This window comes from Manis javanica, chromosome 17, assembly GCF_040802235.1.
Source record: "Manis javanica isolate MJ-LG chromosome 17, MJ_LKY, whole genome shotgun sequence".
Lineage (NCBI taxonomy): Eukaryota > Metazoa > Chordata > Mammalia > Pholidota > Manidae > Manis > Manis javanica.
In genome coordinates, this window is record NC_133172.1 from 62743927 (window position 1) to 62758708 (window position 14782).

At 51.6% G+C, this 14782-nt stretch overlaps 2 protein-coding genes across 3 annotated transcripts in view; one reads left to right on the forward strand and one right to left on the reverse strand.

The window, feature by feature from the left end:
• The first annotated feature begins 46 nt into the window (after positions 1 to 46).
• Positions 47 to 8885, forward strand: MAP1LC3B (microtubule associated protein 1 light chain 3 beta). Its single transcript, XM_036993957.2, has 4 exons — positions 47 to 218; positions 5407 to 5462; positions 7718 to 7824; positions 8444 to 8885. The coding sequence occupies exons 1-4, from the start codon at positions 179 to 181 to the stop codon at positions 8616 to 8618; spliced, it is 378 nt and encodes a 125-aa protein (XP_036849852.2). The 5' UTR covers positions 47 to 178; the 3' UTR covers positions 8619 to 8885.
• Positions 8757 to 14782, reverse strand: part of ZCCHC14 (zinc finger CCHC-type containing 14) — a 61220-nt gene continuing 55194 nt past the window's right edge. For both annotated transcript variants that reach the window (XM_036993953.2, XM_036993952.2), the window contains one exon: positions 8757 to 14715. In XM_036993953.2, the coding sequence (XP_036849848.1) occupies positions 14660 to 14715 (56 nt within the window). In that variant the 3' untranslated portion in view covers positions 8757 to 14659. The remainder of the gene's footprint in view (positions 14716 to 14782) is intronic.

Here is a 14782-nt window from a genome sequence, read left to right on the forward strand (position 1 = left end):
GCCCGCCATGGCGGCGCCGACGGCCGCCCTCAGCCCCGCCCCCGGGCGCCGCGCGGGTCACCTGACGGGGCTGCGGACCGAGGAGACACAAGGGAAGTCGCTGTCGCCGGAGCCGGAGTCGCCGCCGCCCGGAGCAGCCAGGACCCTCTGCCTCGCCGCCCGACCAGCCCCGCGCGCCATGCCGTCGGAGAAGACCTTCAAGCAGCGCCGCACCTTCGGTGGGGGCCGCGGCGGCGAGGGCCGCGGGCTGGCAGGGCCGGGGGGCGGCGAGGGCCGTGGGCCGGCGGGGCCGGGGGCCGAGGCAGGGCCCGGGAAGACTCGGGAGGGCCGGAGGCCGGGCGCCGGGCGCCGGCGGGGGCCGGGCTGGCGCGGCTTCGGGGGAGGGCCGGGGGCCCGCGCTCGGGTCCCGGGCCGGGGCGCTGGCGGCGGTGCTGAATCACCTTTCGGCCCCTCCGGCCGTGGGCCAGTTGTTTGCGCGAGAGCCTCGTCTGCCTCCGGTCCCGGGGGGCTGCTGTTCTTCCAAAGAACGCAGCCCCGGGAAGAGGCTCGACGGGGAGGCTGGCCTCGGACGCCAGGCCGTGACAGGGCCTTGGAGGTGGCGGCACCGAATGCCAGTGAATCATCCTCAGGGAAGTGTCCGCCGCACGTGGCCACCTCGCTGGGGGAGTGGACGCCCAGCCGCGCCGCGGGCCAGCCCTGCACCTCCGCTGCGCCGTGGCGGCGGGGCGCCCCCGGCCTGCTCGTAGCGGGGGCTGCGGCGTGTGGCCTTCCTGGCCATGATATTCCAACTTTGACACCAGCGGTAAATAAATCAGTTCCCTCCCAGTTCAGGCTGGAAACCCAACTTGGGGTTACTGGCGTTTGGTGGAAACTGAAACCAAACACATTATCTCAATATTTATGCCTCCGCAAAAATGATAAGGAAGTGATTAGCGGTTCTCGTAAGAAAACTGCAGTGACAAGGCGGCCGCCCTGGCCCTCTCTTTGCAGGGCTCGTTTCTGGCAGCTCTGGAAGCGGGGGCCCCTCCAGGGCCAGCGCGTTCCCGTTCCCCGCGGCATCTCCTTGGGCATTTAACTGACACCGGGTCCACTTTTTTGTCTGGTGTTCTGGAGTGTGGGAAGAACCGAGCGTTCCCGGAGCTTGGGTCCGTTGGGTCTGTATGGTTTGCAGGCGTCACTGTCGATCATTACTTGATTTCTCCTGCCTGAGAAGCTTCAGGAAATTCAGGTTGGCCTGCCAAGCATAGGCTTTTCAAAGGCCTCTTGAGGCGGCTTGCTGGTCAGCAAGACCTGGACGTGCCTTTTTCGCTGGGAATTTTCTCTTCGCAGCCCTAGCGATGTTCACCCAGCTTTTCCTCGCAGCCGCGAGCGCAGCCTCCCTGAGCTCGGCCTCCATCCTCACCGACTCTGGCAGGTGAAAGTTACCCCAGGGACATTCGTGTGGGGAAAGATGCCCGTTTTCTCATGACCACAACTCTAGGCATTTAATCCTTTAGCTAAGAGTGTTTTTGAATCATTCTGGAAAAGCCTCAGTAGATTAGGTGTTACGAGTAGGCACAGTGAGATGAGCGCGTTCTAATGAATTGGAAGGAATTCTCCTGTGGCTGACTGGTGGCCCTGGGGGCAATCCAGCGGAAAGCCTCGGTTTTTTACCCATTAGTTTATGTTATCTATGCTGAATTTCTGGGCTTTCCTCTTAGCTCACCGTTGCTCATCCTCCCCCTTCCCTTTTTAAAAGATTTTTTAGTCGTCATTTTGCAGAAAAGTATCAAATGTCATTTAATGGCTGCTGCCCTTTCCGGCTCCTGATGGCGGTGGTCGTGCCTCGTGGCCGACAGGGCGCAGAGACGTGGCACAGGCGGTGGGAGAGGGCTCGGGAGAGCCCTTCCGGAACCTGAGACCAGCCCCGGGTAGCTTGAGCAGGTCTTCGCCTTCCAGTGAGTCGGTTTATAATTTAAAACAGAATAAAGCTCTGCTGATACCTTCGAACAGGATGGAGATCGGGACTCACCCTAAACAACCCTCCTGTCGCCGCGGAGGCCGGGCGGGGCCCCGGGTGGAGCGCCGGCCACCTAGTGGCCGCGCCTGGACTTGCGCGTGTGCCGCCTGCGGGATCCCCGGCCTCAGCGGGCAGCCGCGCGCTCCGTCCCGCGGAGTGGGCTCCGGCCGAATCGGGCGGCACTGTGTGTCCTTGCGGATGTTCCGAAACATCTTACAACCTCCAGAATTGTATTTGTGCAAATAATCTTGCATTCTGTCTTCTCAAAGTAACGATTTTGCTCCATCTTCTGGGGCTGCCCCAGTTGATGTAATTACTTGCTGTGCAGATACTGAAGTGGCGAACCGGCCGTACATTTGTCCTTTAATTACGAAAGGGCTTGCGTGTCTTGGGGACGTTGTGTCCGTTCGCCTTCTCTGATCGGGAGGCTGAGGAGTGAGGTCTGTGCCGACGCCTGGTGGCGCTGCAGGAGCCGGAGCTGTGCCTCCCTTGGGCTGGGCACTACGTTGCATCTGTGATTTACATAGATGGGGGAAATAATTACGCTTCCGGTTCACTTGGACCGTGTGTATGAGAGCAAAATCCGACTTTAAATGTCCTAGGGAACCTTAAAGCAATTTTGCAAATGCTGTTAGTAAAATAAGACATCTGAGGCTCCTATTCTCTATTTTTATGGGTCTGTAAGGCTTGTAAGGTTCTGAGAGATAGGACACGGAATCTGGGAAAGTTATCTTGGTAGGTATTTGGGGCGGTATTTATTTCCATTTTATAGCCGTCAGCTGGTTTCTTGACCATCTCTGTAGGAACCTGAGCCCCGGGGGAAGACAGGAGGCAAACAGACCATCACAGCATTCAGGAGCTGACTGGGAGAGATCCTCCCCCCGTGTGCCTTTGACTTGGCAACACTAGCAAGATGACAGTTAGCCGCTGTCTAAAGGCTATCGGCTCACAAACAGTGAGGTACTGGGCGGCCAGTTACCCCATCCCTGCAGGCTCAGTAGCCGGGATGCCCCAACAGTCATTGGGGCTTTGGGGCCGCTCTTCCCACCTCATGGAAGCCACTCTGTCTTCCTGTGTATTTTCCCACCTTTACTAAGAAGAATCAGTTTTGTCTTTCTTTGGGCCATACTTGGCTAGACTAGGTTATTGCGAAGGGCAATAAAGGATACAAAGGGACAGCCCGGAGAAACAGTTGCCACTAGAGTTTCTTACTTTGAAGCCTCACACCTAAAGCCTGTCTTGTTTTGCCTTCTCCACTTGACCAAAATAAACCTGTTTCCTTGTATGAAATAATCTCTCCCCTGTCTGCCTAAATGTTTCCACTTACCTTTTAGATTTATTAGGACTCCCTTTAAGTGGTTAAACATATCTCAGGCTATATGAGGCACCGTATACTCGCTAGTTGAATCGATCGTGATTTCCCCCACCCTCTGGAATGATCCGCCGTGACAGAATAGAGTCTTCTGTGGTGAAGAGGGCTGGTGGCCGGGCTGGATGGCAGAGCCCCTTTCCTGGGGACATACTTAGGGACAGGTGTTGGAGCTGAGAAGCAGCCCCTCAGACATAGAGAGGGGTTCAGAGGACACCCAAGGAACCCTGCCCCCCTACTCTCAGTGCCCTGCCAGACCGCTCCACCTGACGCCAGGCCTGCGGGTGCCCCAACACAGCAGGCAGGTCAGCTGAGTGTCCTGCCGTTTAATGCCAGTCTGACAGTGGGGATGGTTCCAGACCCAGCCAGTGAGGGGCTCCATCTCCCGAGATAGCCCTGCCTCACCCCCACCCCACTTCACACGCTGATGGCAAGTGCGTGGTGTCACCTGTGCTTCTGACCAGCTGCCAGTGAATCAGAGGTTCCTGGGACCCCCTCACATTTGACTGCTACAGTGGCTCACATAATTCAGGCAAACCATTGACCTGACTAGGTTATTGCGAAGGACAATAAAGGACATGAAAGGACAACTTGGAGAAGAAATACAGAGCAGGGTCTGGAAGAGCCCCAAGCCCAGGGGCTTCCGTCCTGGCGGGGTTTGGTGGGCGCCATTCACCAGCACCTGGAAGCTCTCGGAGCCCCATCAGGTGTGGGAGTCGGCTGCCTGGCGATCAGCCCCCATCCTTACGGCTCCTGAAAGTCACCTCATTAACGAACACGCGTGTGGTTGAAAGGGGCTTGTTATGAACAACAAGATACCTTTACCACTCTTGTCAAGGATGAAATTCCGAGGATTCGGAGAGCTCTTCGTCAGCACCAAATATGTATTTCTTGTCGATCACAGTGTCAGGCTAAGGTTCCTATTAATAGCTAAACTTTATCCTCGTATCTGGACTAGGATTATGCACTGATAGGAATCCACAAGTTTGCAGTCATTGCCTCTAGCATGTATGTTTTTTATTTAGTGATTTGTCTTAGAAGCTGATTGAGAAATGTTGAATAGGAAATGGAATCTATGTTTGTACTTGAACAGGGGAATTATTTCAGTAGCTTTTGTGAAGAATGATACTAAAATGTTTTCAAAAAACCAAATTCGGCAATGATTTAGAATTGAATTCATGTTTATATAGGTCATAGCATCTTTTTTTGGAGCCACCAGTATAAGCCTTTCTCAGAAAATTCACAATTTGGTCAATTTATTTGCAAGTACCATGAGAATGGATCCCATCATAGTAAATCAAAGGTTTTGTTGGAAGGCTTTAATTAATGCCATCTTGATCCCACACTCGCCTGTCACTCTATAGAGGACGTGTGTGTCCAGTTGTCGCCTTGTAGAGAACTGACTGGTTTGCTGTTCTCCTGTGCTCCCCAGAGAGCCTAGTACAATTGTTGAGAATAAAAATATGTGATTACATTAAGGGGAAGAATACAGAGGTATCAAAAGGATGCTCAACAGTAGACTTTGTGCTTTACACTTTTATTTCTTTTGGGTACGGAGCAAAGCTATTTAGAACTCAAATAGGGCATTCTTTTTTCACCATATTCCTTTCTCTTGGGCAGTTTCTTTCCTTTTTAAGCCTTGTATCGTTAGAAAGCTGGAAGCAGTAAGAGAAAAGTACATTGAGGAGCCTATGGCTTTAATGGATTTCTATACGAACTTAAACTGGAAAATTTTAAAGAACTGATAAAACCACACATTTAACCTGATTACATCTGACTACAAACCTGGGGTCCCAAACTTCCAAAACCAGGAATTCGGCACTCCTGGGCTTGTGTCTTACAACCGCAGGGCCATGTACGTTGGTTCCCATGTAAACTGCCTCTGCCAGCTATGAGGTGTCGGTGTCGGGTTCCTCTCGGTTCTGGAAGGACGCAGGGGCTGCGTCACGCAGCCGCGGCTGAGGACAGGCCATCGGGAAGCATGCAGGGCAGGGGCGGCCTGTGGGCCCTAACGACGCTGTGTCTCCCTCCTTTGCAGAGCAGAGAGTGGAAGATGTCCGGCTCATCCGAGAGCAGCACGCCACCAAGATCCCGGTAGGTAGTCCCGGGCGTGGGGGGCGCTCTGCTCCAGAGAACTGGGGCGCAGTGCAGCCCTCAGACGTGCCGCCCTGAGTGTCAGCCCCATGACCAGTGGGGCTCCGCGTGTGTGGTGGCTGCGTGTGATCGCGCTCTGCTCCCGCCTGCTCCGAGTGTGCCCCTTCCCGTTACATGCCCCACGTGGCTGTGTTTGGGAGGAGCGAGAGCCGTGCGCGTCTGTCCGCGGGAGGAAGGCCCGTCCTCTCTAGGGAGCACTCTGCGGCTCTCAGGGCGCCGGCGGCACTGCGCGTTCCAGGCTCTGGCTTCTGATGCCCCAGAGAAGCGCCGCCTCCTCTTTTTGTCTGGGATGAGATGGAAAGACAGCATCTCTTCCTTGCCTGCTGAGGGCCTCAGAAGGGCACTGCCACACCCAGCCAGCAGCGCTCCCTGCCCCAGACCTCGGGTGGCAGGCCTTAAAGAGGTTTCTGCTGGAGCGCTGGGTGTAGAGAGAGGCAGGCAGAGCTCAGGCCTGAGGTTCGGGGTACCAGGCGGTCTCGGGATACTTCCCGCAGTTCCACGCAGCGCTGGGCCTTGGCAAGAGCTTTGTGGTGGTTGAAAGTTCAGCGTATTCTAAAGACCTCTTAGAAGGAAGCTCTGCCGCTAAGGAAGTTCTGCAGAGGCTGGAACGTGCAGTCCCGCCAGCGTCCCGAGAGCAGCAGAATCTGTGGCCCTCTGACTGGTCATCTCACACCAAAGCGAGCAGCAAGGTGACGGGGGATGTCAGGGTCGGGCTGTCAGGCCACCGGAAGGAAGGGACAGGCTGCTCAGCAGGCCCCACCTGCTGTGGATGCCGTGGACGCTCCGGTGAAGACTGTGCTCTGCTGGCCCCAGACAGGCCCGGAATCTCACAGTCTGTCCTCGCACTGGGGGTCCGTATATGGCCTGCGAGTGAGCCTTCTGAGGAATTTCCTGAATTTTAACATTTCCCTCACCTCTGAGTATGTGCTGAGCCTTCGCTAGCAGGTGCTGGCCATCAGAGATAAAGGCCAGCCCCCCAGTCTGCCAGGGTTTGTGCCACAGCCTCCGTTTGACACGTGAATATCGTGTGCCTACGGGTCATCTTTTCTGCTAGTACAAGTCCGACCATGTACATTCTGTTGGCCTGAGAAAGTGAGCAGGAACTGCTGCTGCGAACAGGGTGGGCGTTGGCAGGGAAGACACGGGCAGCCCCTCGGCCGTCCGGGCTCTGTTCCTGCAGGTCCTGCCTGCATCCTCTGGCTGGGGCTCCCGCCGCGGCCCCTGGGGCCGGAGGTCCGCTGTCTGGAGTGCCTCTGACTCTGACTGCCGCCGGTGCGCTCTTGGAGCTGTGTGTTCTGAACACGCCCAGCAGGCAAGCTGCGGGCCCTGCAGGGAAGGCGACGGCAGCCTCACTCAGCCTCACCCAGGGCCTCGGCAGGCCCCGCCATGGGGCAGCGTGCAGATAAGCGTTCCCCTCTCGCACAGAAGCGACATGTAGAGATGTCACACTTCTCTGTCCGTCACTGTGACGGGTGGAGCTGCCATACTCGGAAGAGGTCTGCAGCACTCGGTAAGGCCAAGGGAGGCCCGGAGGCCATCCCGGCTGTGTCAGGCTTTGATGGGCCCAGAGCTGGAAAAACAAGGCTTTTTTCTCTCTGTGGAAAGGAAGTATGGCGAGGAGCTAATGGGTGTGCATCAGTTATTCCCTGCATAGTTACAGATTCTTGACTTCTAAATTCATTCAATACCGAAAATATCAAAATGAAAGGCTCTCCAAGTCTTTCACCAAGTCCGTCTCCAGAGCCCCCGTCATGGAGACATGTGTCTGGTAAGATGCTCTCCTGCCGTAAGTCAGCCCCACACTCGTCAGAGTGCCTTGCACGGCCACGGTGCCACTGGGACTGGATAAATTCGCACCGTTACCTCTGTAGCTGGGCCCCAGCCTCTGCTCTGGTAGGACTTGGGGCCTGACCAGGTAATTTGTATACTTTCAGGGTTCCAAATAACAGTTTTCTCCCCACTCTGCAACCAGCCTGCCCACCTCCCTGGAGGCAGCCGCTCTGTCTCAAGTGCTGTGCTTGTAAGGACGGAGTCTAAGCTAGTGTGTGATCACTTTTCGCAGGAGAGCTTTGAGGAAACGAGCAACTGTGCTGCCCTGAAACCTGTTTTGTCGTGTGCCAGTGACAACGCAGGACGTATTCTGGCCTTCACTGTTAATGGCTGTTTGCATCCCTCTTCTCTGACTTCTTTTCTAGGTTATAATAGAACGATACAAGGGTGAGAAGCAGCTTCCTGTCCTGGATAAAACCAAGTTCCTTGTACCTGATCATGTCAACATGAGTGAACTCATCAAGATAATTAGGTATTTAATCACTTTTTATTTAATTTCTTTTTTTTAATTTCTCAGTCTTTATCAGACTTACAGATAAATCTTTAGTACTGGTTAAAATTTATGCAAGCTTAATAAAACTACTCAGCCGTTTTTTCCTGAGTGTTTCTATTTCTCACTTGCTGGGTTTCATGTGCCCCTGACTCATTCGTCATGACAGCTAGCGCAGATGTCTCTTAATCAGAAAAGCTCCAAGTGTTGTATAGTAAAATTTACAAAAGAATGCAGACCTGGGTCAACCAACAGTAATAAATTGCACCAGCTTAGACCTTTGTTTGTAAATTATTTTTTGAACTGCTTTTTCTCATATTCGACACTAGTGGCTGTCCAGACAGCATACTAGTTTAAACTGGCTTCAGGAAAAATAAATCTACCAGTTATCACCAACATTGATCATGGATATCATCATCAAAAATGTTCTATGCTTTTATAAAAAATTTGAGTTGTCACTGTAAAGAATGCACTGTTTTGCCAGAAGCAGCATTTGCAAAATCGTTACACTGTTAAACCGATCAAGGGTGGGTGGCATCTTTACACGAGCCTTTTATTTACTGATGTATCGGTATTTCTTCACATTGTTTTCTCTCCATAGAAGGCGCTTGCAGCTCAATGCGAATCAAGCTTTCTTCCTGTTGGTGAGCGGACACAGCATGGTGAGCGTGTCCACGCCGATTTCTGAAGTGTACGAGCGCGAGAAGGATGCAGACGGATTCCTGTACATGGTGTACGCCTCTCAGGAGACATTTGGGAGGAAATGCTCCGTGTAAGACTAGAAAAATGCATCTGCTCTAGAATTTTTAAAACCCTTCCCAGGGTAGAAAAGGGATGCCACCAACTGAGACTGATCCGTTCGTCTAGTCTGAGATCACCAAACAGTAGTGTTGCCCATCTAGGAGTTTTAGGAAGTTGTTTTTGTACATCACGCAGCAAAACTGAGCTCAAGATGAGGACATTAGCTTTGGAAAACTACATCATTTAACCTAGGCTGTTTTGTTTTCAAATTTCGTTTAAAAATAAAGTACTTTGCATTCTAAGTTGCCAATAAAATAGACCAAGTTACTTTTAATGCTGTTTCCCCAGTAGGAACTTGTGGTTTGAGCACTGAGAGAGCCGTCAAGTCTCCTCTCTGGGTTCATGGAACTGGCCAACTTTTTATAGAAGGGTTTCTACTCAACTGGAGAAACCTCTGTAAGAGGATGTGTATGCGGAAGTTGTCAAGTGTAGCCCCCACCATAAAAGTTGGCAAAAAGGGTTGAGTGGGGGTGCACACAGTAGTGCCCTAGGTCAACGCTCTGGTGAGGCTGGGAGCTCTGTGGACTGTAACACAAAAAACACCATTGCTTGGAAGGAACCTTGAATTCTTTATAATTTTGGTCCAGTTTCTCAAAAAGGCCCAGAGAAAAGAGTGGCATTTCTTCTGCTTAGGGTTCTAAGAGCTCAAACTCATGCCCATTTTGGTAGAGAAACCAGCAGGTTTTCCACACCATTCTTCAGGACCGTGGCAATTTTCCAGGGTCAGCTAGCATAAACAATGCTTCCTGCTACCTGCATGGGGTTGGCTGTATGCTGTGTCCACGGGCATGTTGCAGAAGAGACCACAGACCACTGGACTGTACACGTGACAGGTCAGGTTTGCCCTTGTGTGTTTGGACGTGTGTGGAACACCTTTATCTGTTTCATGGAAGGAAAAGCAGTATTACTGCCTGTGGGCCCTCAGTCCCCACCTCTCATCACTGCTTCCCCGACTACATGCACCTGTCCACATGGCTAGCTTCTACTGTTTTTACGTGATGTAAATTCTTAATTAGCCTGTCGTTTAGATTGTATACATCATTATATCTAACATTCTTGTAACCACTGTGTGATCAGTAAGACTCTTATAAGAAATTCTGCTTTAAAAAAAAAAACAACCATGTCGGGAGGGTTGACTTATACCCCACATTAGTGGGTGGTCACTCTATAGGATCTTCAAAGCAAGTACATTTTTAACAAACTAAGGTGACTGAAGACAACTACAAGCTGTCATATCAAAGCTCAATTGAATGGGTCAATATTGGAGACTTGGAAGCAATCCTGTGTACTGACCTCTCAACGCCAAGTGGGCAGTTTCCTTCCTAAGAGCAGCGAGGCTGGTTTTGCTAGGCGAGGGGAGCAGTCCGGGGAGGCACCCACCTCTGAAGGTCTGCCTGGTCAGGGCACCCTCACCTTGGCCAAGGTCCTGCCACCTGTTCTCATCTTTGGAAAACTAAACTCTCTTACATGCCACAGATGAGAGTGCGTGTGGGATCCCAGTGGTTTAGGGAATACACACCTGAAACCCCACTGCTCTGAGTAGCAGGATGTGTACAGCATGCGGCCTGCAGCTCGGGGACCATGTGGGGGGTTGTCAGGTAAAGATACTGAACACATACCAGCCAAGTGGTGGGCAGTTACTCATGGAAAGCTCTGGACCCAACTCAAATGGAGGTAGGCACTTGGACATTTCTGGAAAAACATGAGCCAGCTGAGAGGCTCATATTCCCGAGTTCCTGCTTGGCCTGTGTGCACACATGCCAGTCTTCAGAGGCCCAACCTACAAGGTTCTCTTGACAGCCCAGACTCTCCCATCAGAGGAGCCGCTGGCAGGGACCGGAGGGCCCGGTTGTCCCAACCCCGGTTACCCAGCGGGAGCCCTGCCCGTGCCTGGATCCGCATGTGCATTCACGTGGCTTCTGCGGGGGACACCGGCCTGACCAGACCAGGAGGTCCGAAAGACCGGGCCCTCTGTGGGGGCAGAGGCCCCGGAACTCCAGTGCTGGGCCTGGCTTGCGAGACCCCAGTCCTGGGCGAGTACGTGCTTGTTGGGCTGCCAGGGTACCCAGTCTAGGGTGCAGGCATGGCACTCGGTGCCTGAGTGTGTTCACACACTTGGAAGTGTTCGGAAGATACGTGAGTTTTATTAATGCCAATCCTGGCTTTTTATGGAACCTAAAGCTGGAACATCTTCAAACAATCCAGATTTGTTCATAGTGGGTTTTTTTTTTAAAAACCTGGGAAACTTTGTAGAAAATAGATTTAAGAGCCAGGTGCCCCTTTTGTGAGCTGTAAGAAGGCGGGAGGGGCTGACTCCCTAGCTTGGAGATCAACAAGAATTGCAGTTTATTTTGAAAAAGCGTGTGCTTCCGATTCTAGAAGACAAAAGACCTTAACAGCTTTTTTAAAATTTTTTTATTTTCAGTACATTAAATTTTACTCATAAAAACATTCTAAAAATGTACAATTTTTCCTTTTTAACAAAGTATAATAAAACATAAAAACCCCAAAAACAGAATACTTGACATTTACAATTCAAAATCAAATTAGCAGAATATTAAATATTTACAAAACTATATCTTTTAAAAATATTTATAAAGTTACATGCAATTCTGTAGAACTGACATAAAAGAATGGCTCAAAAATGGGAGAATTTTCCTTCATTCCTATAAAGAAAACATGTCCAGTAGAAGCTGTGAAGATTCTCGAGTTCACGAGGTCGTCAGTGTCGGTACCAAGGCCACGGTGCATGGAAGGGCGTCAGCATGACAGCTGCTCACAGCACCGGGCTGCCGACGGCCCCTCCAGACGGTGCGGGAGCCGTGACCCTCAGCCTCAGTCAGCAAGGTACTAGTTTCGTGAGTGTTGATTAAAGATCGCTTTCATCCAGAACCTTGGGACCTCTCGGTGCCTGAGCCTTCGGAACCCGTGTCACGGCTCCATGGGCATCACCCACACCCCAGGAAGGACGACAGCGGCTGCTGGGGCCCCAAAGGCTCACCCGCTGGGACAGGTGGTCAGGCCGGGCAGGCACGCGGCTCCCCGTACAGCCTGTGAGACACCTCAGCACAGGCCGCTACCCGTCGTCAGTGTGTCATCAGGCTGGCAAGGCACCCGCGGGCTGCCACAGGGGCAGGGTGCAAGGGGCCCGGGCCTCTAGCGGGCGACACCCGGAGCCTGCTCACTCACGCGCCAACACGCCGACTCCCGGAGTCTTGGAGATGAGAGATGCTGGTTTTTCTTTAATACTCACATATCTGCCTTCAGGAAAATAATTCTGTCCTCACTTTAAGTGCTCGCCCCCATTTCCTCAGTGCTCTTTATCAATGAAGTCTTAACTTTTATTAAACACTGTAGTTTTCAATATGACTATGAAGTAAAAATCAGGAAGGTAGAAAATTGAGTGTTTTTCTTAAAAAACAAAGAATATGAGCTAGTTTTCTCCCAACAGTGGATCCTACTTGGATTTGTACACCCCATGTTTCCCACTCCTGGAGATAAACAAGGTCAGAAACTCCTGACAGACGCACAGAGTGGCTGCAGCCACACCTACCTGGTCACCACAGCACTGCAAACTGAGCCCACGACCTCACGGCCACGGCCGGCTGAACGGAAAGGCCAGCCCGGGGCATCCTGAGGACGTCTTCTGAGGACCTCCACGTGCTCTTCAGGCTTCCTGCCTGGCCGCTTTGCAGGGAAACTCCAGAGGTACCACCTCCAGCAAATACTTTGAATCCACGTGGGAGTCACTGGGGCCATGCCGCACGGGCCGGCAGCTGAACGACTTGTGTGCTTGTGCGTCCTACCTACGTCCTGCAGTTCTCAGCTGGGAGCGGCCTCCCCGGAGGTGTCACGTGGCACAGACCTTCAAAGACCATGGGAATTTTCCTAAGACCTTTGATGCCTGAAACAGCCATACAACGTCTAAACTTATTTACCTCAGTTCGAATGTCATACTTCAAATCAAAGTTTAATTTTGCATTTAACACAAATGTCTAGTATTTACCAAAACAGTTATAACAACAGACACCTTCATTCCCAATATTGACCACTACAACAAAAAACCTAAGTATGATTTTTTTCTTTTGTTATGAGACAGTTTTCAACAATTCCACTGTGTTGAAATAGGATTTATTTAAAATATTTCTTTGTTTAAAAAAACCAAAAAATTGAAAAGTTTGGCTCTCAGCACATATCCAGGCCACCGTAAAGGCCTTCAGAAATAGTAAAATCGTAAACATCAACGAACACCCTATGTCTTCCTTGAAAATAACACAAGTCCCAGTCTAGTGCTCTTTAAGGCAAAGCTGTGTCGGCTCCCGTTCCTGTGGCATCTGTAACGGGAGTGATCAAGGGACCCCCGGAAGAGCTGCTGTAGCATCACCATCACTTCGGAACCATGCGGAATACTGCGCGCAGGAGGGCAGGTCAGAGCACAGAGGCCTGTCAATCCCGAGTTGCATAGAAATAAAGCCCCACTGGATGAGCCTCTTCCACAAGCCTTTCGTTTTCTCTGCTGTGGTTCCATCCCAATTTGAAGCCTCACATCACACTGCCTCAAATTCTAGGGTATTCTTTTAATTTACACCAACTTTGCATGAGGTGGATTGTCCCATTTTAAGAATGCTCTGAATATTGTGATTTTCCTTTTTTAAATAAATATTCAACTGGAAAATCCCTGGGCAAGGACTTACCAATCGATATTTTAATACTAAAGGCTTTAGCATTTAAAATGAGCAGAAAATTCCCATTGACCTTGAAGATGTTAAGTCTCTAGATTTCAGGCCTAGACAAAGGCTTCTGTCGCGATGGGACCGAAACTGAGGGCGCGGCCGGGGCTCGACCCCCCCACCATGACAGAAGCGGGCCGTGTGGCCTCTCAGAGTCTTGCCACTTCCTACTGTAGTTTTCCAGGTAATTTTCAACAGAACTATTAAAACATGGCCTAATACAAAAGAAGCTGATGGAGAGGATTTCAAATCTTTCGCTCATCAGAGCAAACTCTGAGGGCCGTGTCACTGTTGGAATGTCCGTCTCGAGTGTGAACCATCAGCAGCGCGCCTTGTGGCCCGTGCCAAGTCCGTGTGGGATACAAGAACTGCGACTTTTGCTCAGGACAGGGAGCATCCAGGCAGAGCCAGCTCGCAAAGGCCACGCTGTCACAGTGTCCCCACAGGAGCTCCGGCGTCTGGCAGGGAACAGCCCCCCAGGCTACTGGAGAGCTGGGAAGGAAGGCGTTCTCAACGCGCGGACAGCAGGGATTCTCTGGGACTTGGACCCTTGTTGTGAGTAACTATCTCTATTTAATAATGTAGTTTAGATTTATTTGCAGAAGAAATTAAAAACCTGAACCAGCTACGAGTGTCTGGAGGAGGGAGGGCGATGCTCACATCGCTGTGCGCCGAGCCGCGCGGCCTGCTGGTGCCGGCTCTGTGAGAGCAGGTGCTCGGGAGCCTCGCGCTGCCTGGTCTCTCAGGGAGCTTGCCCCCAGAGCTGCAGAGATTGACATCAGTTTACATTCTTCTGTAGTGCAATCCTTAAAAAGCCCAGAGATTAGTGCCTAACCACATTAGGAACAAAAAACAGAACAGAACAAACAGAACGAAGGTGACATCTTCCCTCACCCAGGGATGTCAAGTCCGACCGGTGGAACTCCACTCAGAGAACTCCAACCTGCAGTCTTCGGTTCCGAGCTCATGTAGCTGCCCTGGAATTACTTGTGCGCCTAGAAGGCCCGGTGACGCGATGCTCTTGAGGAGACGGGAGGGAGGTCTCCGCGTGGCAGCCACGGGCGCAGGGACCCACTAGGCAAGTCCTGACATCAAGCTCCAATCTGGGATTTTGGCAATAAAACTGAGTTGGATGCACTCCTACGCTAGACGTTCTATCCAGTCTAGTAAAGTAAAGCACCTTTGGATTAAAATATTAAGCTCAACAGCAACTAGACTTCTCAGTTCTGCGTTTAGGTGTCCTTATGTCTCCATGGCTTAATGGGTTCCATTGCCAGTGAGAAGCGTCAGTCTGTGGAGTCGAGACTTTCTGCTGGAGGGGCATATTTCAACCTGAAAGTACCTAGAGAGGGGGAAGAAAAGAAACCGGATTTGAATCACTAGAATTACCACGATCCCTCTGTCCAAAG